The sequence below is a fragment of the Neolamprologus brichardi genome, chromosome 23 (genome assembly GCF_056152115.1).
Source record: "Neolamprologus brichardi isolate AB-2024 chromosome 23, ASM5615211v1, whole genome shotgun sequence".
NCBI classification, from domain to species: domain Eukaryota; kingdom Metazoa; phylum Chordata; class Actinopteri; order Cichliformes; family Cichlidae; genus Neolamprologus; species Neolamprologus brichardi.
The window spans coordinates 28,056,569-28,082,361 of NC_142125.1; the positions used below are offsets into that span (position 1 = coordinate 28,056,569).

At 40.7% G+C, this 25,793-nt stretch overlaps 1 protein-coding gene across 2 annotated transcripts in view; it reads left to right on the top strand.

The window, feature by feature from the left end:
• The window catches only part of ncam2a (neural cell adhesion molecule 2a), a 403,653-nt gene that overhangs the window by 347,550 nt on the left and 30,310 nt on the right, over positions 1 to 25,793 (top strand). For both annotated transcript variants that reach the window (XM_006792777.3, XM_006792778.3), the window contains exons 12-15: positions 481 to 654; positions 12,188 to 12,307; positions 13,404 to 13,525; positions 17,894 to 18,068. In XM_006792777.3, the coding sequence (XP_006792840.1) occupies positions 481 to 654; positions 12,188 to 12,307; positions 13,404 to 13,525; positions 17,894 to 18,068 (591 nt within the window). The remainder of the gene's footprint in view (positions 1 to 480; positions 655 to 12,187; positions 12,308 to 13,403; positions 13,526 to 17,893; positions 18,069 to 25,793) is intronic.

Consider the following 25,793-nt stretch of genomic DNA (forward strand, 5'->3'; position numbering starts at 1 on the left):
TGTATTCCAATTTTTGCTATATAACTTTTGCGCTGTCCACTTCCTGCTGTGACAAAACAAATTTCCCACGTGTGGGACTAATAAAGGTTATCTTATCTTATTTTATCTTATCTTATCTTATCTTACCGTGTTTAGATCTATGTTTGTAGTTATAATTCCTCATCAAGTATTCACTGATTTACTCCTAAATAATAGTTGCATGATGAATGATGTTGATACAACTGAAAAATTAAAGGTTATATCTGGTGCTTTCAGCCTTACTCAGTCTTTTCCTTTCTCCACACGGTCAGTGCATAAGGCAAAGGAAAAGGTTGTTTTGAATTCATTCCTAAGTTTTTGAAACAGGATTCTGTTTCTGACACCATGCAAGTGGATTAGACAAGGCTTATTTCATAGCAAAACAACACGATTGCAAAGGAAAATAACTACATGGAAATTGTAAGCTTGTTTGTGTCATGCCTTTATTTTTTGTGTTTCCAGTTGCGCCATCGAATCCATACTCAGTTCGTCTGTCAGCTGTCTCCCAGCGCCTAGCGACCGTAACATTTATGAAGCCAGACTCTCATGGAGGCGTTCCCATCAACTACTATCTGGTCCAGTACAAGGAGGTGGGCTCACAGGACTGGAGGGATGTCAAGTCACACAGTGTCCAGAGTAAGTGTAAACTTTATTTTTATCCACAGCTTTCGCTTTTTTTTCTTTTTTTCATGCCAGTTACCTTCCCTAAAAATCGCTGTAATATACACTGACTGAGTGAAATGGGAGAAACATTTATCCGCTGTTAAGTTTGACCCCATTACATATTGTTATTGTGAAGTCTGCTAAAAGCCCTCTTCAACTCTTTTCCATACCCATTTCTATTTTATGGCTCAGGCAGGTTGAATTTTATCAGATCAATGAAAAAGCATGAATCTATTTACATTCTCAGCTTATTTTATGGAAATCTCAAGATTTTTTACCAGAATATACCAGCAAGTTGAAAACACTGTCAACAACTGATTCTTACTCATATTTTCACTATAAGCCTATAAGAGTTATCTACAGTCTAATGATGTGTAAAATGCTTTCTTATTTTTCAGGTTTCATGTGTTTTTTTGCATTTTTCAGTTTTCTATAATTTCTTTATGGAATAAAAAATCCTGATTTGAAAGGGTTATCTGACTGCACTGAAGTCCATCATTAAGTAAACCCAATTCTTACTTAATTTACAACCTACGTAAAGACATTCCTAAGAAATTTGTAGTCATAGTTGGTTGTTTCATGTCTTATTTGACAGACCTTGATGATCATTTTGGCAATCACAGTTGTGTCTCGTATAGAACTGATTATGAAGGAGCATCTGCTATACAGCAGATTACTAACATGTTAGCATGCTGTTTAACCGTACTTTTCGGACCATAAGGCGCATGGGATTATAAGGCGCACTGTCGACAAACGGGTCTGTTTTCATACATAAGGCGCACCGGATTATAAAGTGCATTAAACAAAACAAAACAGTCAGATAAGTCAAACTTTACTCAACTCATTCCTCTTGCTTCCTCCACTTCCGTACCATTGATTCATTAATGTTTGATTCTCTGTCAGCTGCTCTATAAACACTGGAACAACAGTATATGTTGTTCCAGTGTTTTTCTAATTTTTGCTATGTAGCTTTGCACTATCCATTTTCTGCTGTAACAAAACAAATTTCCCACATGTGGGACTAATAAAGGTTATCTTATTTTACATTAATGACTAACCTTATATTGTGGCTGGATTATCTCAGTTGTTCTCCCCTACTGAAGTTTGGTCCATTTACAGCAATTTTCAATGCGATTGCATTTGTCAACAAAAAAAAAAACATCGGGAACTTTTATCAAGTGGAAAAAAGTTAGCGTTCATTCTCCAGGTTCACTGTGTTATGCTTTGGTATGCTAACATAGCTGTGTCACTAGAGATCACTAGCACAGCATTATATACCAGCTAGTCCAACTTCAGTAACCCTACAAACGTCACTGCTGTGTAGTTTTCTGTCTTCATTCATGTTGGAAGTGATAGCAGAGCTGTACGTTTTATTTTTGCCCAGAAACCTCTCAATCAGAGCATGCTATATCATCTTTAGCTAACTAGCGAGCTAACTTTCTGCTAACTTCCTGCTAACTTCTAACTCCGTTAAATTTAATAAATTCTGTTTTCATGGATGCCTGGATGTTAAACTTAATTGTTACACCTGGTAAAGCAGCAACACTGATCATTTTATTAAATGGACCCAGATTACTATGAGCCGCGAGGCTCCTGACTATGGTAGCTATAACACTCAGACAATCCATCAGGCTTTGTAACTTAGCAAAGTCCTACTAAAACATTTTTTGGCAGATTTTTGAGCGCCGTGCACCACATAAAATCGGTTTGAGGTCAGTAAACATAGCCAGAATTCATAGATAAGGTGTACCAGATTATAAGGCGCACTGCCGATTTTTGAGAAAATTAAAGGAAATACGGTACTTCTAAACGAAGTAACAGGAACCATGGAAGGTGATGAAGTAGAATGGGATTTATATACCACCTTTCTAGTCTTCACACACTTTACACTAGAGGCCGGAGTTTATTTCTATGCAAGTGCTTTATGTCTAAATCCAACACCTACATGTATGTTTTGGAATTACTGTGTCAATGTCTCTCAAGTGCCATAGATGTAGAATAAATAGAGTGGCACGATATTCTCTCCCCTCAGAGAACCTGGGTTACAATGTAACCAATCAAGCTCAGGTTGAAGCTTCAAATCCAGACTTCACAAATAATTAAAGGACTCAGGGTCTTTTATATAGAGTCAGCGAGTAAATATGAGGGATCCACACAACAGTTAAGTTATTCTCACTGTTTTAAAGATGAGTACATAAATATAAAATTATCTAAATAATACATTAAAAAACAGAAATGTAAATAATTTACTGTGAAAGCATTGTCAACTTAATCTAGTCGATAAACTAATCAATAAACTCAAATAATTAAATGACCTCCTCAAACTCGGTTGAATATAAAGAAAGCTGTTTCTTTTCTTTTCCCACATTAAATACATGAAAAACATTCACATAGATTATATACTGTTGACCCTTAAGTAATTACTGCTATTTACCAGTTCCACTTTGATAAAGCACATGAACTTGAAGATAGAAATTACTCCTTCTGTTCACAGTTTCAAACTTAGTTATCAGACTGCGAAGATTATGCTTCAACACACCAGATTATCCTATCTAGCTTAAATCAATATTTCTCTCTGTCTACCTCACATACACCAACTAACACCAAATCCAATATGGTCTCCAAGTTTCCACCGTATTGCATGAGCTGCCATGTGCTCCTTCAAAGCCTTGGCTCTGAGATGTTGTTGGGTTATAACGAAACTCAAACACGTCATGGGGAGAGCGCCAGAATCTGTCTGAGCTGAAAGATCGCATTCCTCCTCTTCCTATGCTTTATGACTGCAAATTGATTTCTGAGCCTGTTGGTGAAAAGTACACCATGAGGTGAAGGATGGATGGATAGATGGATGGATGGAAAATGAAAGCCAGAGGACGAATGGTCGGGTGATAAGCGGGCCTGACAAACCTGAAGGGCTTATCACTAATATCCCCTCATTTCAGAGTCAATTACAGTATGGAGATGCAGTGAGGTGAATACTAAATAGGAAGTAGCACTTTAGCAGTGAACTTAAAAAAAATACATACATCACATATAGGAACATATAAGCAGATAGTGTAGAAGAACAAAGGAACAATGCACAAGGTTGTCAATTTATTATAGATAAATTTAGCTCTGTATGCAAAAGCAGAAAAATTAAAGTGAGCAAGACTAATTACAAGCCACACCAAGTGTCGTCATATAATCATAGAAGCCATTTCAGATAACCTCAGCAGAAAATCCTTACACAATAAACCCTTCCATATAATGAGACGCCTGGCCTCGTTTCATTTGAATGCTTCTGCCCAAATTGAAATGTCCGCTTAAAGCCTGGAATGAACCTAGCACGGCTGCAAATTGCAGAATTTGTTTTCAGTTCCAGGACTAAAGAACTGCAAAAGCACCTATTACCATTCAAGTATTTAATTTGTGCAGACTAACAAAAACAACAACTTTCACTAAAGCTTATTACACTACACACTCTCCCAGATTTTTTGAGTTGTGACGGTTATGCAAATGGGCTCGAGTGACTGTAGAATTTAAATAGGAATCTGTAATGTGGTCTGATAATGAGATTGCCTGTTTTCTTCAATATTAGATGTAATTTACAGTACGAATGTGACGCATTGCACAATTCTCCAAGTTACTATCGTATTAATATTCTATCTGATATTTTACTGCGGTTTCATTAGAGTCAGAGGCACATGTACTCTTCCACCACACGGTTTGCTATGACTTTGTTGAAGGTGAGTTTCTAAATCTTCTTATGTTTTTCATTATTGATCATTTAGCAGAGTCAAGCGGTTGCTCCCTTATATTTTAGAACCACAGTTAAAGCTTTTAGTCTTGGAACAAATGACCTAAGATAGATAGAAAATCTAACTTTCATTGCATGCATCTAGCTCTCTATATTTCACAGACTAAACACTAATAATGCATTTAAGTCAATATAAAGAAAAAAACAAGTGCAATAGATTAATTTAAACGGTTGTAAGTATGGTGGTAGAAGTTTCATAATGTCGGGGTTTAATTCCTGGCTTTTCTAGTCTTCATGTCAAAGAGTCCTTGGGCAAGATGCTGAACCACACAGACACTTTAAAAGGCTTTCAAACGTGACTTTGCATGTAGTTTATACCGTTAAAAAGTTCTATGACTGCTCAGTAAGGCCAGAAAACTGCAGTATCAGTACTAGTCTAATTAATGCCATTCTTTTTTTTTTTTTTTTTTTTTTTTTTTTTTTTTTGCCTGTCCCGTTTGGCTCTTTTGCCATCAGAATTATTGTCTAAAGGCGAAGAAAGATGCCCAACGGATTTTCTTTACCAAATTGACCATCCCAGCTTTGCCGTAATGGTCCATTTGATTCACCTTTTATTCTTTATTTTATTTTCACTTGCTGAATACGGGACAGACTTGACTGGGGGAAAGAAAAGGGAGAAAGAAAGAGGGAAAGAAAAACAGTTGAGAAGAGGGACGGGGGAGAAGGGCAAAAAACAAAAACCAACAGAATAAGCAAAAAAAAAAAAAAAAAAAAAAAAAAAAAAAAAAAAAATACATATATCGATCACCTGGATCACCTGTTGAGAAAGAAAAAAGAAAACAAGCAGAAGAAAACGAGAGTAATACAATAAACAACATCACAATGATATATGGGAATATGACAGTAAATACTAAATATTAAACATTATTGTGCAGCACGTAAGATCGACAGCACAGTGTGCTTTGAGGTAGGAGCCAAAAAGGGTGTAGTTTGTGTGTGTGATCACCCGTGTGTACACCTGTGAGCATGGACACGCTTGTTTTCTTAAAAGGTTCCCTCATGTAATGATCTGCTAGAGGGTGTGGGGGGCCACTGCCCCGTCCTCCAGGGCATGAAGCAGGTATGGAGGAGATCAAAACTCCAGACATCCAGAGGCCCCCAGAACACAAGAGACCAAGGAAGACCAACAGAGGGGCAGCCGTGCCACTGTCCCAGAAAGAGCTGAGGAGAGTCCCAGATGAGGGGTCACCCAGCAGCCACGGAGCAGAAGCCAGGGGGGGTTGCAGCGACGTGCCCGTGAGCTCCGCCGGCAGCCAGCTGTGCCTGAGTGACCGAGCCCCAGGCCGAGAGGCCGGGGGCACCCCACCTCCGAAGTGGCCCAAGCGAGCCCCAGGCTCCAGGCCCCGATAAGCAGCCGCCAAGGAGTGAGCCGGTGTGTACCCGGACGCCCACCCCCGGACACAAAGAACCACCAACGCACCGATGTCTGAGGGAGTCCGCCCCCGGCAGGGGAAGTGGTGGGGGGAGATAGGCCTCCAAACCTTGGAGGGCCTGAGCTGTCCTCAGAGAGGTGGCGTCTGATACCCAACCTGACATATGGACACAGACATACAGGCACACACAGATACAAACATCCATTCCCACCCTCATGCTCTCATATGCACTTACTCCACACTTAACCAACGTGGAGACAGACATAAAGAGACGCTGTACACACAATCACACTTCCCAAGCGTACTCTACGAACCGGGTCTAGGTACCCTTGCCCCTGGAGGGGGGAACCGCACCCAGACCCAGGTTGTGTTACCCTTTTTCCCTGCGGTGGGGAGAAGCAGACCGCCCCGACTCCGCAGCAGCAGGGAGGCCCCACATTCCGGACCCCAGTCGGACGGCCAACTCCTCCTCCTAGCCCCCCTGCTCCAGCAGACCGCAGAGAACGAGGGTGAGAGAAGACTGCTAACCTCCCTCCACCCGCTCATTGTAGTGTTGATGTATGTGTGTTCTAAGGTGCATTTAAAACCCAGGAGGGCATGGAGCTACCTGCCAGAGAGCAGCAGGTAAGCGCATAGTCCCTCCTGCTAGCCCTCAATGTCTACGTGTATTTAAAATTGAGAGGTGGGCAACGACGCCAGGGGTGAGGTGTACACCCTGATGGTAATTGGGATTCCGTGTAGCGTGCCCACCCCCAAGATCCTATATGTATGTGTAATGAGAGTGTGAGTAATGTGAATGTCTAAGTTGCGGGATAAAATTGAGGCAGAGGCAGCCAGAAGGGGACAGAGGGGGGGGGGGGGGGGGGGGTTACCTCCTCTGCACCCTGGTGACACACCCCTACTCCCTACCTCACGCCCGTCCCGGACCCACCCAGGGGCAGCCAGGCTACCAGGTCAGTAACCCCCGTCCGTCAGCACAGACCCTCCCCTAGCCCCGCTGCACGTAGCCACGAGGAAACCGTCACCTAAGAGCCAACAGAGCCCCTAATTGGCCATGACCGCTACCCCGGGTTGAGCCCCCCAAGGAAGATGCTCCCGGGGGAACCCCCCGACGCCCTAAGCCCGACCCTACCCCCACACCAATCACAACAGTGAAGGCGAGACCAAAATATGACCCCCCACCCCCACTAGGTGATGGAGCTGATCAGAGGAGCCCAGAGCGATTGATCTGATGTGGTGGCAGAGGCTGTATCAAGACTAATGTAATCTAATAGATAATTTCTATATTGGTTAGAATTAAGATTGTTTTTATTTTTCCAGTTCATGAGCACTGTTTTCTTGGCTATGCATAGGGCAGTGAAAACCATATGGGCTATATTCTTTTCTGAAGTGACATTATCTAAGCTGCCCAACAAACACACTAAGGGGGAAGTTGGAATGTTACATTTCAGACACTTTGATAAGTCTTCACATATCTCGCGCCAAAACTTCTGAACTGGTGGACAGAACCAAAGAGCATGGATATAATTGTCCGGTGAATTGGTTTGGCAGTGTGAGCAGTTGTTGGTAGATGCAAAGCCCATCTTGAACATCCGATGACCTGTATAGTGCACTCTATGTAGTATTTTGTATTGAATTAATTGAAGACTGGGATTTTTGATTAGATGAAAGGTTTTTAAGCAAATCTGAGACCAGAAGTTTTGGTCTAAGTTAACTGATAAATCCGCTTCCCATTTTGCAATAGGAAGTGATATTGATTCATCTGTTTTAGAAAGCATTCTGTATATTTTGGATAGTAATTTGGGGGTTTTAAGAGTAAAAAATTGAACCACACTTGGTGGTGTTTGTAGTTCAACTTGACCCGGTTTAAATTTCTTTTTTATTATGGATTTAATTTGTTGATATTCTAAAAATCTTTTCTTGTTGATCCCATATTGTGTAACTAGTCTGTCAAATGAAATAAATTCTGTTCCTTCTAGTATATGTTCTACATATTTGATTCCTTTACCATTCCAATCTGAAAAGTTTATCATATTATTGTTTTGTAATATGTCAGGGTTGTTCCAGATAGGTGTACGTTTGCATGGGATTAATGAAGACTCTGTCAACTTCAGAAACTCCCACCATGCTGTCAGAGAAGAGCTGATGTTGATGCTTTTGAAGCATTCATGTCGTTGGATGTTTGAGCTGATAAATGGTAGATCTGAAATCTCTAGATTATTGCAAAGTGCTTGTTCTACATCTAGCCAAGGTTCATCTAAAAGGGTATGTTTTAGCCATCCTGAGATAAACTGAAGCCTGTTGGCTAAGAAGTAGTGCTGAAAGTTAGGTAGTTCTAATCCTCCTTTATCCTTGGTCTTTTGTAGTGTTTTTAAGCTTATACGTGGGGGCTTATTTTTCCAAAGGAATTTGGACATATATGAATCTAGAGATCTGAACCAATCTTGCGGCGGTTTAGTTGGGATCATTGAGAATAAATAATTTATTTTTGGTAATACCATCATTTTTATAGCAGCAACCCTTCCCATGAGTGATATGGGTAGACATTTCCATCTAGCCAGATCACCTTCTACTTTCTTTAAAAGTGGGGTATGGTTTAATTTAGTTAGATCTGCAAGCTTGGGAGAAATATTAATACCTAAATATTTTATATTTCCCGATTGCAGTGGAGTAGAAGAGGAATTATGGAAGGAGCAATTAATAGGAAGGACTGTAGATTTTGACCAGTTAATTGAGTAATCTGATATTCTTGCAAAAGAGTTTATCAATTCAATCACCCCAGAGATATTGGTTTGTGAATTTTGGAGAAAGAGTAACACATCATCAGCATAAAGGCTGATTTTATGTTCCACGTTCTTGCATTTTATGCCCTTAATTGCTGAATTCTGTCTAATTGCTGCTGCTAGTGGTTCGATAAAAATTGCAAACAGTGAAGGGGAGAGTGGGCATCCCTGCCTGGTGCCCCTCAGGAGACATAAGCTGGAGGATGTCTGGTCATTTGTTCTGACACAAGCTGTTGGGGAATTATATAATATTTTTAACCAGTTGATGAAAGAAGATCCAAAACCAAATTTGTGTAAAGTTGCAAATAGAAATTTCCAGTTAACTCTGTCAAACGCTTTTTCTGCATCTAAGGAAAATATTGTAGTTTCAAGGTTTTTACTGTATGAGTAGTCTATCAAATTAAGTAATCTACGTGTATTTGTTGATGAGTGCCTACCTTTTATGAAACCAGTTTGGTCAGGATGAATTAAGAGGGGGGTTATTTTCTCTAGTCTCTTCGAGAGAGCTTTGCAGATTATTTTGAGGTCTACATTAATAAGGGATATTGGACGATAGCTTGAGGGATATACAGGGTCTTTGCCTGGTTTTAGCAGGAGATTAATGTTTGCAGAATTCATATTTGATGGAAGTCTGCCCTTTTCTTTGATTTCTAACAACGTTCTGTAAAAAACTGGTGCTAGAATCGTCCAGAATTCTTTGTAGAATTCTGCAGGAAAGCCGTCTGGACCTGGAGCCTTATTATTGGACATACTTATCAGGGCTTCCTGGAGTTCACCTGATGTCAGTGGCGAATCCAGTGCCATTGCTTGAGCTTCTAATAATTTTGGGAGAGTTATGTTGTCTAAAAATTGATCAATTTCCTTTTTAGATGGGTTTATTTGTGGTGAATACAACGTTTTATAGAAATCCCTGAAAATGTTGTTTATTTGTTTCGGTTCATATATTGTGTTCCCAGATGAATCTTGAACAGCACATATAGTTGTTTTTTCTTTATTTATTTTTAGCTGGTTTGCTAGAAATTGACCGGATTTATTACTATGTTCATAATTTTGTAAGCGTAGTCTTTGTAGTAAGTATTTTGTTTTTCTATCAATTATCTCATTTAATTCTAGTTTTGTTTTGCGTATTTTGTTCAATGTTTCCTGATCTTGGTGGGACGCGTAGGCTTCTTCTAGTGATTTGATGTTTTTTTCTAATTCCTGAATATTTTTGTTTTCTTTTTTCTTTTTATGTGATGAGAAAGAAATTATTTTACCTCTCATCACAGCTTTCCCTGCTTCCCATAAAACAGAAGCTGATGTTCCGGGAGTGTCATTAAAGTCTAAATATGAAGTCCACTCTTTTTTAAAATATTTAATAAAGTCTTCATCTTTAAGCAGTGATGTATTAAATCTCCAGTTTTTACTTGGCATAGTATTATTCTTGTGCATTAGTGTTAAAGATACAGGAGCATGATCGCTGACAGCTATAGGGTGAATCTCAGTGTCTGAAACGTCACTCAGCAGTGAGCTGCTGACCAAAAAATAATCTAGACGAGAGTAGGAGTGATAAACATGTGAAAAAAAAGTATATTCCTTACTGGTGGGGTGAAGGGAGCGCCATGCATCGCAAAGACCAAAGTCGCTCATATACTGTTTGATTATATTTGTGGACTGCCAATTACGCTGAGTTCCTGCTGTATTAAGCCTATCCATTTCTTCATTCAGTCCAAGGTTGAGGTCGCCTCCAAGCACAAGTGTGCCATCTAAGTGTTCAGAGAGTGCACTGAAAAAACCGTGAAAGAATGAGGGATCATCAACATTTGGACCATATACACTTACAATACATAGCTTTTTATCAAGTATAGATAGTTTAATGATTAAGAATCTGCCCTCTGGATCTATAACTGTATCGAGTACTGTGAAATTAATTTTTTTATGGATTAAAATTGCTACTCCCCTTTGTCTAGAATTATAACAAGCTGAGAACACATTAGGAAACTCAGGTGTTTTAAGTTCATTCGAACCTCTAAGAGGAATTAATTAATGCCATTCTTAATGTAGATGCTTCTGGACTGCAGGAACTTTTTCATACTTCTATTAACTCTTTGAACGGTTGATTGCGCCCTCCTTTTTTCCTATGTCTGTGCTTCAGGATCTATTATCTACTGTACTTGGGGCGACTGTGGCTCAGGGGGTTGGGAAGCGTATCTGTAACCGGAAGGTCACCGGTTTGATCCTCGGGCTCTCTGTCCCGGTTGTTGTGTCCTTGGGCAAGACACTTTACCCTACCGCCTACTGGTGTTGGCCAGAGGGGCTGATGGCGCGATATGGCAGCCTCGCTTCTGTCAGTCTCCCCAGGGCAGCTGTGGCTACATCTGTAGCTTGCCTCCACCAGTGTGTGAATGTGAGAGTGAATGAATAGTGGCATTGTAAAGTGCTTTGGGTGCCTTGAAAAGCTCTATATAAATCCTATCCATTGTTGTTATTATTATTACTTCATACAACTCAATCTTAAGGTCTCTTGTTTCAGCTAACCTTGAGAGACCTGAGTGTTACGGTGATTGGTCCAGCTGTAAATGTACATACAGTAAATTGTCTGAAGTATGAATTCATCAATGGCCACCACCATTAAAAAAGTGCAAACAGCTATTATGTTGACCCTTCTAGAACAAAACAGAGAGAAAAGAACCAGCAGGGAAGTCCAAACTTTATTGCGCCTACATGATATGTTGGAAATACAGTGTGATTGTGGCTCATCAGGGGGAAATATAAAAATCCTTGCAAGATATTCCCTTCAGCTTGCTACTCGGTATCCACTATCCACTACAGCAAAGCAATCTGGAGCGAAAATGAAGAGGTTGAAATAGGATTATGAGAAAATATGGGACAACAGCAAGAGCCCATGTTTCACTACCAACCACTGGCTGGCAATTACATTAGTTCAGAGTTCCTATTAATAGTGTCAGTGAAAACAACAACAATAACAAAAGATGAATGCCAGGTAGTTCTTGGTAGTGGGGAGGGAGTTATCATCAGTTACCTTCTGTACAGGAAGTCTCTGAAAGTGTTTGGGATTCATGTGCTCAAGAGTGTGTAATACCTTCCTTTGAAAAAAAAAGTCCACAATTTTTAAAAGTGTGCACCATTATTCCCACCAACTCTCTCTATTATAAAAGCCTGCTTTGCCAACCTGTAATTGTAGGCGTAACTGTCTAAACTAGTTAGCTTTAACAGGTCAATAAAGCATTGAACATATTTCAGTCAGACAAGTGAGATGTTGAATAATTTATTAGCAGCAGAATATAGCTATTAAAGTTTGGGATCTACACTTCCTGCAAATAAATTGGGGAAGTCATATAGGCACAGGAGCCTACAGGTGGATACTAGTTGGAGAGGTCTAAACAGCAGGCAGCAGGCTGCCATTTCCCCTTTTTTCCTTGTCTTCCAATGACACTGGAAACCCTCTGAAAAATAACCAGCTCCCTTTCTTAATGACTTGCTTTGCTATCTGCATGATGGATGGTCACCACTTGCTTCCAGGTGACACGATGTCTGTTCCTGTGTCTCTGCAGCCACAGTTGTGCTGACAGGACTGGAGCCCAACACAACATACGAGGTTCGAGTGGCAGCTGTCAACGGAAAGGGCCAGGGCGACTTCAGCCACACGGAAACCTTCCAGACCTTACCTATCCGTAAGTCCGCTTACTTATTCAAATCTGAATCAGTGACGTATGCATATGTGGTCGGTTACATCCACTGGTCATGGGCATGAGTGGTCAAATTTCCAGCAAGAATTACACCAGAGACTTGTTGATGGCTACAAAAAGCATCTTGTTGAAGTACAACTTGCTAGAAAATTCCCCCCAAAAACAAACGTGTACAGCACACCCAGTTAGTAAGTTATTAAAGATGTATGCTGTACAATCACTCTACCCTGGAAAAAGAACACTTCAAAGAGGTCATTAAAAGTCCAAATATACCATGACATTCATGCCCATGAGGAGTATATGTACATTTCTGACCACAACGCATGGAATGAAATAATATATTATTAATATATAACAGTTTGATAGCAGTTATAGTGGGTTAATTGTTAGCTACTGGCATATATCAGCTGTTAGGATTAGAAAATACAGATGAAATAAAACATCTGTGGAAACTATAGATCATAATAAAGCCATGTGACTGGAATGCAAACATTCTTCAGGAATCTATTCAAGGCAGCAGCACCTTAGTGAAATGAAGCCTATTTGCAATCCTCTGCAGCCTTGCCATGTTTCTATCAGAGACGGCTTCCTGCTCCTGTTTCTCTGATATGAATTCAGATTATTTCGGCTTGGAAATAGATCCTGTCAAATTTGTGTCTTGATGTAAAACTGCTGCATTAAAAATTATGCACTGCAGGGGTTTACGGTAAGCATTTTATTTATTCTAGCAATCTGGCACGGTGGGATTGCAGTAAATCCAGGCAAGGCCACAGGAAAAGTGTTTCCATCCTTAATAATATACAGCAGTGCAGCTTCCGAGAATGAATGTTAGAAAGAAGACCCAATTAGCAAAATACAGTGAATAATAAAAACCTGGAGTCAACATTAATTATAGCCAGGCAATGGGAGTTACCTTGTAATATGAATTTAATTCAGCTTTAAACCTTCTTTCTCCTTGTACTGCATCCTTATCTCATATGTCACGTTGCCACCTGCCCCCCTCCTTGGGAATGCACATTCCAACACACACACACACACACACACAAAGACATTGTTTTACATCTCCTCATGTCTTCCTCAGGAGAGCCGAGTCCGCCAGCAGTCCACGGGCAGAGGGACATGGGCAGGGCCTACAGGCTGGGGCTGGTCAAGCAGGACGACGGAGGCATGCCTATTGTGGAGTATATAGTCAAGTACAAGACTGTGAGTGATTTATTACAGTTAAACACAGCTGCTGCCTTCAAGTTTCTCATGACAGCCCCACTATATCGAGCCTATATAAGTGGCAAGTCCAGTTTGATACATTAATACCTTCATTAACGTATCCCTGCTCCAGTCACTCCCATCCACATTTAATGCGCAAGGTAAATAAACGCAGGCATATTTAACACAGGTAGAAGGTTCACATTTTGTACTTCCTTGTTTTGTAAAAAAATAAAATAAAAATCTTTCTTAACCTTTTTTTTGAGAAAGGATGACTGAAATGCTGCTGCAATTTTAAACCTTCATTTACTGGCCTCAATTTGTATTTCTGTATCATTAATCAGCTGGAAGCACAAAGTTTAAATTGTAGTAGGCTGCTTTTAAGGGTGTTTTTCATGTCATGTCAATGCATTTGAAAGTTTTAGTGAGTCATTTCACTGCCTTTTTGTCCTCGTTGTGAAATGGTCACATTAAATCAACGGCACTACTCATTTGTCACTCGTTCATTTTTCCATCCTTAGGTCAGCAGTTTACCTCCCAATTGCTACCTTTCCAGGTAGCAAATTACGCATGCTTGTTGCTTTTTTGAGAGAAACCTGAAAGGACACAGTGAAAACTGAAATACAAAGAAAGTACCATTTTATGTCCGCTTAGTGAATTACAGTAGTGCAAAAAGTCTTGAGCCACCTCATTTTGCTAGGAAAATGGGGGAAAAGGGTGAACTGATGTACTGAAATGTGCAAATATATATGGAAATACAGTATATAAGACAAAAACAGCATTTGTACAATTCTAATGAGCTTGGAAGTGAATATTTGGTGTGACCACCTTTACTCTTCAGCACAGTCTGAACTCTCTTAGGCAGCTTTCTTGTCATGTCTTTAAGTAGTCTTCAGGAATAGTTCTCCAGGCTTCTTGAAGGACATTCAAAGCTCTTCTTTGGATGTTTCTGCCTTTTGTTCTGTTCTCTGTCAACATGATCCCACACTGCTTCAATAATCTTGAGGTCTGGGCTCTGGGGAGGCCAATCCATGACTGATAGGATTCCACTGTTTGTTTTTCTATGAATGTTATGAATGTTCTAAGGTTGAAAAGAAAAGCAACTGGACTTCTTTAAGTTTCTTCAAAACTGGATTATAGATGGCAGACAGTTGGTGCTGTAGACCACCCCTCTGTTCAAAGATGGTCGTTCACAGTGAACATAGATGCTTCTTTTACTCCTCTTTGAAACCATCTGTCCTCTCTGTCCAAAATGTGAACATTGGCATCCTCGAAAGAGTGACCTTGTCCTTTAGATTCCTACGTACAGCTGAGTCTTGTCCTGTCGAGGTGGCCCTTCTATGTTGTGCCGTGCATTTATGAAGTGGCTGTTTGGTTTCTTCGATGTACATGTCTGATCATTCCTGGCTGCACTGCACAGCATATACTACGTTGTGTAGTTTGGGATGAACCAGTTTTTGACTGAGTGTGTTGCTGGGTCTCAAGTACACTTGGATGTTGTGCTTGGAGAAGACTCTCCTCAGTTTCTCTGATAAACCTTTTACATAAGGGATGACAGTGTTGTCCTGTTTGTCCTTCTGTTTTTCCCTAGTTGATGTCTGACCTTCTTTCCCGTGCATCTTTGCTGATTTGATGAAAGCCCAGTTGGGATAACCACATGTTTTAAGAGCTTTCTTTATGTGTGTTCCTTTTCTTTCCCTTCTGTCTTAAAGGGAATATTGATTTTCGACATGATTTTCAGATACTGTTCATCTTTTTTTTTAACAACACCATGTTGAGATATGGCAAGTTTTCAGCTAATAGCTCGTTGGGATCACTTTGTTGTTGCAAAATACTATTTCATGCCTGGCTCACACTGTGTAGTCTTTGGCATTTTCACAGATTCATCTAAAGAAATGGGAACAAATAATGTGTTTTTGTGGCAGGCTGCTAGTAACAAACTGACAACTTAGTTATTTTCTTTTTACTACGTTGTCTGTTATGTGTAGACACTAGTTCATCCTTTGAGTTGGGGTCCTTTTTTATGCTTCAGAGTCCAGTAACTTTAATCTGATATGGCATAGAGAACGTGTAGTGATTGGTAACACTGTTTTCTGCTGCTACACTTTTTAAGCAGGTTTCACTTGTTCAATCAATGTATTTTTGTTGTCATTGAGGCCTTTTTCCCCAATTACTAGTCTTTTTTAACCATAAACCCATCACAGTTGGCAGATTTTAGAAACTATTTTCAAAATCAAGAAAAATGAGAGCAACAAATTCAGCAGAAGTCAGTGTTTTCTAATAGTTCCAAGTATGTCTTTTTTTTTGACAGTCATTAGACAGCACACGATACTGGGAATGCCTTTTCCTTCCACTGGAGTGTGTGTGACTCTCTAGTTTGACATGTTGTGACTGAGTTTACTAGATGATGCTTCTTGAGTATCTTTTTTTCAGCCCTTGTTTCACTCACTTGTTCTAAATGGGGGTACACACATGAGCAAGTAGTTGATATTGTGTGTGTGTGTGTGTGTGTGTGTGTGTGTGTGTGTGTGTGTGTGTGTGTGTGTGTGTGTGTTAAAATGCAAAAAGCAGCTTAAACTCACAAGATAAGAGGAGCGACTGAGTTGAGGCCAGGAAGCAGAATAGATGGCACTCGCACAAAAACTCTCCACAGGACTAAGTGGATTTAGGCTGGTCCAAATCTCCTATCTCCCCAGTGCTAATGTGTCCAAGCAGGCATTTCTCTGTCTCATTGAGAAAGCGACAGAGATTTAAAATAATAAAACCATGCTGCTGAAAAGAGGGTCAGGAAGTCTCAATGAGGCTTTTGGAGGCCGAGAAGGATGCCAGTGAAGATGCTTCACACCCCACTAATCTAATGCCCCTGTCTGGCGTCAGGAACACACAAACTGCTTCACTGTGGATGGAACAGAGAGCCTGAAAGCAGACAGCATTTTAGTAAGGATCGTTTTAGGCAGAAGATTCTTATTTTTATCTGCGGGCATTTATAATTGGAGGTATTGACTCTATTCTGCTACCTCACTGACATCAGACATGACATTGCTGACCCTCATGAAGATTCACCCTGAAAATGTGTGTTTTTAAGTCAACATAAAACAGATATTTGCTGATATTTTAAGTATCATCATTTCTTGATTGGAGCCAGACTTTGTTTGTTGTTGTGTTTTACAGTGATAAATCCAAAGTTGAAATTTTAGGAATGTTGTTGTCAAAATGTACAGAGTAGGTCAGGGGAGCGGTACTAGAGTGCGTATCTATACCGATCTGTAGAACACGGTGGAGGCTCTGTCATGTTCAGGATCTGCTCTCTTAGTTTATGAGGCGGCCGTAGGTCAGGCGGTAGAACAGGTTATCTCCTAGTTTGAAAGTTAGTGGTTTGCGCTCTGCTTGCTCCAGCCTCCAGTCTGCATGCCTTGCAGAAAATACTGAACCCTAAGTTGCTCTCCAATGCGTTCATGGTCGAGTGAATGTGTGTGAAAGTTAGATAGAAAGCACTTAGGTATTACAAAAAGTAACTGTGTGAGTGAGTGTTAATTTGTGAATGAGGCATGTTGTATAAAAGCTTTTGAGTGTTTAAGTAGAGTACAAAAGCACTATATAAGAGCTAGTCCATTTATCATTTCTGCCAGTGGTTTGGGAATCTTATTGAAATAGATGGAGTTGCGAATGCAGAAAAGTACAGGGATAGAAGTGGGTTGCAAAGCAGCTTAAATAGCAAGCCCTACAGTAGAAGGGACCCGATCCATTGGTTGATGTGAGTTGGCATGGAGATCAGCTGATCTGCTGGGATTGCTACACTCAGTTTTTGCACAGACTCGTTAGTCAGGATCTTACAATTCAATTGAAATGTTACATATTTTTAAGTCCTGCACCTTGACTTTTGTAAAATCCCATTTTTAATGGTTCTCAAACTCAGGGAGGAAAAAAGTGCCAAGGGGGTGAGACTAATAAGCACATAGTACAGTTAGCATGCTTTCAGCGTCACGCTCTCAGACTGACTCTTCAGTTTCCAGTGCTTTGTTTGCAGTTGGTTTCTTTATGAAGGCTCGGGAAGGAGTAGAGACAAAAGGCTGAGGCCACAAAGAGAACTTGTGTGATACCGATGACAGGCTCAGGATTACTGTTTCTTTATACCTATTCAAACACATCTGTGGGGGCGTTTCACAACCGAGGCTGATTGTAGTAACTCTCAAAACTCCCAGATTAAAAACACAAAGGGTAAATTGCTGTTTATCAAATACAACAACACTTTCTCTGATCGCCTTTGATTCAAAGTGAAACATAGAGCTTTGATTAAAACCAGGTAATAAGGGTGTCTTTTGATACTCTTTATCTTTCTATCCCTCTCTTACCCCCTCCCTCCACCAGGATAAAGAGGAACAGTGGATGACCAAGCTTGTTCCAGGTGCGAAGGACCATGCCTTGCTGCACCCGCTCCAGTGGAACACGAGATATGAAGTGGAAATCACAGCGCGCAACGTGAAAGGCCTGTCGGAGCCCACCTTCTATCAGTTCTTCATGCCACAGAAACCTGACATTACAGGTAAAAGCATGATAGAGGAAAACCTCGGCTTGTAATTTGCCCTTTTTTAACATTTCCACTTTCTCATAGATGCCTTCTTGAGTTGCTCTTAAATGCCTTTTGAAAGTCCCCAAAGAACACTTTTGAACTTGTTGTGTTAAGTGGTGGGTTATTCGTGCCACTAGAAGGAGCGCTGACGATAACAAAAGCAAGAGAGCAAGATGTTCCAGTCAAGATAAAGCGAGCCTGAAAATGCAGCAGGCCTTGTTGCCGCTTCGCTTTCTGGACAAATGATGCTGCTGTCATCTCAGAAATAGTGCCCCGGCCTCTCCGGCAACAGATTTCTCTCTGTATGATTGTCGAATGGGGTTTAAATCCCACAGAGGAGCACTTCACTCCGAAGTTTTTTAGAGGTGCGTTGAAAAGCTGAGAATTTTTCCTCTGTGAAAAGCCAAAACGTCCTTAGTTTGACAGCCTATTGTCTACATTTGGCCAGTTTTTTGAAGGCATAAGAAAAAGAGAGCAAACAAAACAACTAACTGGAGAGTTTGGAGAACAGATATTAAGTGTTAGAGCAATACTCCACAAAGTGAAAGAAGCTGTAAAGGATGAACTAGTCAAACTAGTAATCTCTAACAGGATCATGCTCCCAAAATATATTGTACCCGGATAGCAATTTCCATTATCAGGATCACGTTTTCAAACGATTAACGGAAGAGTGTTTTGTTTTGTTTTTTTACAGGAAGCTTGAGCAGCAGCCTTGACTTCAGTGCATTAGTGCAGTCCCCTTTAAAACTGCTTCAGGGCTTGTGCACACCAGTGCTTAGTCGAGACCACAGGTTTTCAAGCTGAGAGACAAGAAGCACACAGTTGCATGAGGTGAAAGGGACAGGTGGATGTCGGTGTCCCAAAAAGAGAAAGACTATAAATGTGGCCCATTTAGCACCACAGTGAGCAGTTCCAGACTGCAGTCACTGCATGGATTCACAGTGATCGCTGGGACAGCATTGGACAGTATCTTTTCTAGACAAATGCTGTTGAAATAATAATGAAGTCATTTGCTTATAGTATTCCTTTTGAGTCTTTATAGATGAAAATAAGAAAAAGATTTCTTTCACTTTGTTTTCACGATGCTTCGCCTTGGAGTAACCCATCTGCTACTCTCACCTACCTGAGGCTGGTGCTACATATGCTGAAGTCCTGATGGGGAAAAGAGAGTTGTTTTCTGCCTGTGAAACTTGAGCCATGCTGCTAAAAACATGGTAATATGATGGAGCAGTAAAAGTGGATGAAACTTGGATGTGGAAAGCACCTGTGGTTAAATTCGGTTCAACTTAGGTTTGTTTAGAAAGCACCAATTAGGAGCAGAGTTGCCTCAAGGGGCTTTATATTCTAGGGTAAAGACACTAGAATATTAGAAAGGCAGCACAAAACCCACATAGACAATATAGGAAAAAGCCAGAGTTTCATAATTACTAATGATTAAAAGCAGTAATGGTGTATAAACAAATGGAGAGTGAGAAGAAGTGAGTGAAGAAGTGTTCAGTGCAGCATGGGAAGCTCAAAGCAGCCTAGGCTTAATGCAGCATAACTAAGGAGAGGTTCAGGATCATATAATCTAACGCTAACTATAAGCTTTATTAAAAAAGGAAAGTTTTAAGCCTAATCTTAAAAGTAGAGAAGATGTCTGTCTCCCAAATCCATAATGGGAGCTGGTTCCACAGGAGAGAGGCCTGAAAGTTGAAGCCTCCCATTATACTTTTAGAAACTCTAGAAGCCAAGATGAAAAACATATGATCTGTCTTTCTAGTCTCTGTCAGTAGTCTCACTTCAACATTTGGATCAACTGAAAGCTGTTCTGGGAGCTTTCAGAGCCACCTGATAATAATGAATTACAGTAGTCAAATCTAACTTTTTTTTAGGATATAATCTCAGAAAATGAACAACAATAATTCTGCTTAGAAATCATTGGAAAGAAGTCCAGAACATGTCAGTCTCATGTGTTTGGACATTCTATTCAAATGTCCCTGGATAAAATGTAAGCAGGAACTAAGGGAAAATATAACATATTTTATGTTGTTCCAATTACTGGCCAAAAAAAGGACCTAAAATGTAAGGGATGTAAATATTTCCCAACATTATAAACTGAGCGGTGGTTATAAAGCAAATGGCCAAAACAAAATTTCTTGTAATGATGGCATATCAAAAAATAGCATTTGGAGAATAGTCAGAAATCTAACTGTAGATTTTAGCCAATCCTCATGCAAAAATGCCAAGTATTTTCTGCTTTAAGATTTGTCACCGTAAAGAATGTGCCTTATATTATTGTATTTGCCCTTTTGGCATTTAGCCAAACATATCAAGATGCTAATATTGTTCCTTTTTGTTTTTATCAGAATTATATTTTTTGACTGTTCTTATTTATGCTTTCACCTCAAGGTTCTTGTAAATGTATCACCATTCTCCTGTTCAGGTACTCTGACTGTCGGCATCCTTGCTAGGGCTTCATTCTCGTCTGCTCTAATAAACAGCACAAGTATTACAATCACACCACGGTTCGCTTCAAAGAAACCTAGCAGAGCACGAGTGAAAATACCCTCAGGCTGTACTTTTCTTCTCTAAAATATCATTCTTCTCTTCTTGTTTTTTCTCGCTGTTTATCTTATGGTCCTCCTGTGGTGCTGCTTTGCAATTCTGCTGAAATTCATTGAGAATGGAGCGCAGATGGAACGTCTCTAGTCGAGCTCGCTTCTCATTTGAAAGAGCGACACACACACATAAGCCAATATAACATAAGCCAATATACAGACACAGATAACTTCTTCAGCTCTCGGTCTTGGGTATTCTTATGTTGAGACTGCGCTGTTCTGCTGCATAACAGTGTATGTGCTTGTTTCTCTCCTGATAGTTTGACTTGAGCCTTCTCGTTTTTTTGTTCGGGGAGGGCAAAAAAAGCTAGAAAATTCTAAAGATAAAGATGGTTACAGCTACTGCGGCATCTTCTGTGTCCGTCCAGAGCTTATATTATATTTTTACATGTTGTGGAGCCATTTTTGGGAACATTTCAAGTTGATATAAATCAATACAACCATTATAGCCCAAATTTTAATAATATGTCTGCATTAAGTGCATAGTAATTACATACATTTCAAAAAAGTGCACTAAACTAAAAAAAAATAAATAAATCGGTTTTGTCACGGTTTGCCAGGGCAAGCCGTGGGGAATGTTAGAGAAAGGACCCAAACGCTGGACTTAGTGCAATTAACAGTGCATTTATTTACAGTGGGGGTAAATATACACCACACAATAAGTCTCCCGAGTGTTCCCTCAACTCCTGTGTCGTGCCTTCTCCCAAGTGCTGGTATTCCGTGCTCTCTGCTCCTGTGCCTACGCACACCCCGTGCGTCCTGCAGTCCCGTGTTCCGCTCTCCTGAGGAAAAACCAACAGACGCAGCCGTTATGGCACCACTCCAGCAGGCATACACTTAACAGTACTTGCGACACTGACATGGAGTCTAACTCAACGATCCTGCGCCGGAGGAAGCTCCATTGCTCTGTTAAGTAGCTCCCCCGACGAGCCTGATCAGAAGCAGGTGTGTGGGAACCTAGGCGTGACCGGCAGCTGGCAGGGCCACACCCATCAGGCCTGCAGGTGGCTGTCCTTCATCCTCCAGCCACACCCGCAGACACACGTACACACACACACACACACCAGCATGGAACACAAGAGCACAGTGCAGCAAACATACACGCAATAATAATGATAACAATAACAATAAAAGGTTCACACCGTTCACGGACCCCGAGTCCCAGGAACCGGGTCCGTGACAGGTTTAGTTTTTTTAACATATATTTCTAGTTCTGTAAATTAAAAAAAGTTGCACAAAATAGTTTCCCATCCATCTTCATCCGCTTTATCCGAGGCCGGGTCGCGGGGGCAGCAGCCACCTCCTCCAGCTTATCCGGGGGAACACCGAGGCGTTCCCAGGCCAGCCAAGAGATATAATCTCTCCAGCGTGTCCTGGGTCTGCCCCGGGGACTCCTCCCGGTGGGACATGCCCAGAACACCTCACCCAGGAGGCGCCCAGGGGGCATCCTTGTCAGATGCCCGAACCACCTCAGTTGGCTCCTTTCGATGTGGAGCAGCGGCTCTACTCTGAGCCCCTCCCGGATGGCCGAACTTCTCACCCTATCTCTAAGGGAGAGGCCAGCCACCCTTCGGAGGAAGCTCATTTCCGCCGCTTGTATCCGCGATCTCGTTCTTTCAGTCACTACCCACAGCTCGTGGCCATAGGTGAGGGTAGGGACGTAGATCGACCGGTAAATTGAGAGCTTCGCTTTTACACTCAGCTCCCTCTTCACCACGACGGACCGGTGCAGCGTCTGCATTACTGCAGCTGCAGCCCCAATCCGTCTGTCGATCTCCGGCTCCCTTCTCCCATCACTTGCAAACAAGACCCCGAGATACTTGAACTCCTCCACTTGGGGCAGGAACTCATCCCCGACCCGGAGTGGGCACTCCACCCTTTTCCGGCTGAGAACCATGGCCTCAGATTTGGAGGTGCTGATCTTCATTCCCGCTGCTTCACACTCGGCTGCGAACTGTTCCAGTGCGAGCTGGAGGCCCTCACCCGATGAAGCGAACAGAACCACATCATCCGCAAAGATCAGAGATGAGATCCTGTGGCCACCAAAGTGAAAGCCCTCCGCCACTTGGCTGCGCCTAGAAATCCTGTCCATAAAAATTATGAACAGAACCGGTGACAAAGGGCAAAATGGACAAAATAGTTTCCCACCACATTAAATTTATTTTAATTGTCTTCACAGTTTTATTTTTGAAATACACCAATTTTTATATACTACAGGAAAAACGAAAATAAATATTATAATGCAAATTTGCAAAAAACAGCATATGCATCAAAATAAACTATTTCCAGTAGTGCAATATGAGTCCTAAGCATCCCAGAAACGACACAGAAAGTCATAAAGTCAAACATAACTTTTAAAAACACCAGTATAGGCTCATAAGGCCCTGATGGTAAAAAACTACATTTCCGCAAATTACGTCACTTCCAGTTTCAAAACAGAGTGTGCCCGCTCAAAGATTAACAAACTGTGGACAAACCTTTGACAACACATAAATTAAATTTTCCTGAAAGGGAATAAGAACATTGAAAACACATAATCACAAAACAATGCCACAAGTCTGTTAGCCTAACGTTATTGTTTAAAAACTCTAGCTTTTAGCTAACTACAGTGTTTTTTTTACTAAATCCTCCACAGTTTGTTAAACATGCACTTATACAAATGCACACGTGCACAGTAAAGCAAAAATATCTTTGAAGTGTATAACATGCAACATGGATACACTTTGAAGCTGGAATATGTGTGAAGTGATACAGACACATAAAAATGCTTTTTCTTTCATTGATCCCATGCACTTCCCCCTACAGACCCCAATTTCACATGCGATTTAAAAGAAAAAAAAAAATCAAAGGAAGGCTGCTTCAGTGTTGTTTTGCTTTCTTCTGGGAGCCTTTTACTGCATCCATTTGTGCTGTTTTGGATGTTTGCTTCTGTCATTATTGCACTGGCTAAATAGCCTGTAAGAGTGTGGGCTTCTTTTCAAACAGCAAACAAGACAAGGGAAGCGGCATGCTTAAGGCGGGTCACTTCGATTGGCTGTCCTGTCTTGTTAGGTGCATCGTGGGAAAGAGCCTGGGAGAGAGAAGAGGGTGAAATTGGGAAAAAAACACTTTTCCTCCTAATGTGTTTGTTTGAAAGAATAAGTCGGCTGAGCTTTCCAGCTACGAAGGCAATAAAGGGGCTTACAGTAGACACAGAGGGTAGGAAGCTGTCATGTCCCGCAGCAAGGACGGAGCAGGATTTTCACAGAGAACTCAGTCATTTATCAATCATTGTCTCTTGGTTATATTTCACAGGACACTCTAATTACTCCCATTTCTAAACCACTGACCCAGTCCAGCTGATAGCTTAGTTGTATCTGTTTTAAGGTTTAACTTTCATTAACCTAAAGCATCTTGATACTTCCGGACAAAATCATATTGATTTGATCATACAGCTTTAGCAAAGAAAAAGGGAAAGACTCCACCTTTACATTCTCTGCTTCTGTGACTTAAAGTAGACATAAAGAAGTCCATCTATCCCAATGAACAATATTAGAAGTGAAATCTCTCCTAGTCTCAGTTGCGGGCCATCTTTCTAATTCACTGCATTAGCTTTTTTCTCTTCTCGTATAAACACCATGGCACTTTATTGAAAGAAACATCCAGTTGTGTTTATTTCTTTTTTTTCCAAAAACAAAAAATATGGTCAGGCTATATCGGTACCTTCTATCTCTCAGTAGCCAGTTTCTCTCCTCAGTTCTCTCTCGGTGTGTTATGCGGCTACTGTATTCAGTAGGTGTTTTCTTTTTTCCTCCTCATCCATCCGCTTTCTCCATCCTATTTTAGTTTGTAAAAGGCTGAATAACCTTTTTCACGCCCTGCTTACAGAGAGTTCTTTAAGAAAAACACCATTGATTGCAACACTTTTCAATTTACTCCCTTTCCTTTCCATCTTTTTATTTTAGTTTAGTTTTTTCTTTCAAATGAAAATATTTTTTTTCACCTTCTCAATCACTAAGCTGTCCTTCTTCCCTACCCAGTTACAACATTGTCTCTCTAACTCCAGTTTGTATTCATTTATTCTTTTATTGGCTTGTCAACCAAACTGCTTTCTTGGTGGAGAGATTTTTTGCAGTCTCCTTTTTCAAATGAATTTAGACATTTACACAATGGCTTGAAAGCAGCGCGAAAACAGTTGAATAGTGAAAATCACTGATTGAAAGCTTCTGATCGGTATCCCAGTCATGTTTCTGTTGGTCAACTTGGGAATGAGAAAAGGCTGGATTTTGGAATTGCTACATTAATGCATAATTTCATAATTTATGTTCAATCTAAGCTCCAGCTTTAAAACTCACTGCTCACCATTAAATGCGACCATAAGATAAGATATGATAACTCTTTTTATTTCATTGCACAGTCACAATTAGTACAGTAGTACAGTGAAATTGGAAAACTGTCCCACATGTTTTCCATGTTATTTTATAGGCACGTTGTCCCATGTCTATAAAATAACATAAAATAAAATGCTAAAAACAAAAAACTGGTACCCTAGTTATGCTGTCAGAAGCAACTCCTTCCGGTTCCTGTTCAATTAAAGCTAGCTTTCTTTTGATTGGCTGCCCTTCAAAATCAAAAGAATTGAACACAGCTCCACTTGCGCTCACAGCCAGACCTGTCTACCTGCGATCACCATGTAAACGATTTCCACATTTGTCAGAGCACAGAGCCACGAGTAGAAACAAAATATCCAGAATTGTGTTTAGAGAAGTCTAAAGTCTGAGCTTTTAGATCATGGACTACTTGAACATATGCTGACCTCATTATTTGAAACTTCAGCTGTGTTCAGTTCAGTCATGTGAAAAACAAAGTTTTTAAGGGACTCTATACGGTCCTGTAAATAAGTAAGTACACCCGTTTTGCTTATATAGAAATTAAAATGCTACACCACAGATGCTACAGGCCTCAGTTAGCATGTTAAAGTTCAAGAGTACAATTAGTAAAAGAATGAAGTGTGGCTTGTTTGGAAGGATTTCCAAACTAAACAGAGCATCTCAGCACAAATACTTCATACCTACAAGGTGATGATTTGGGCTTGTTTTACCGCCACATGAACTGGGCA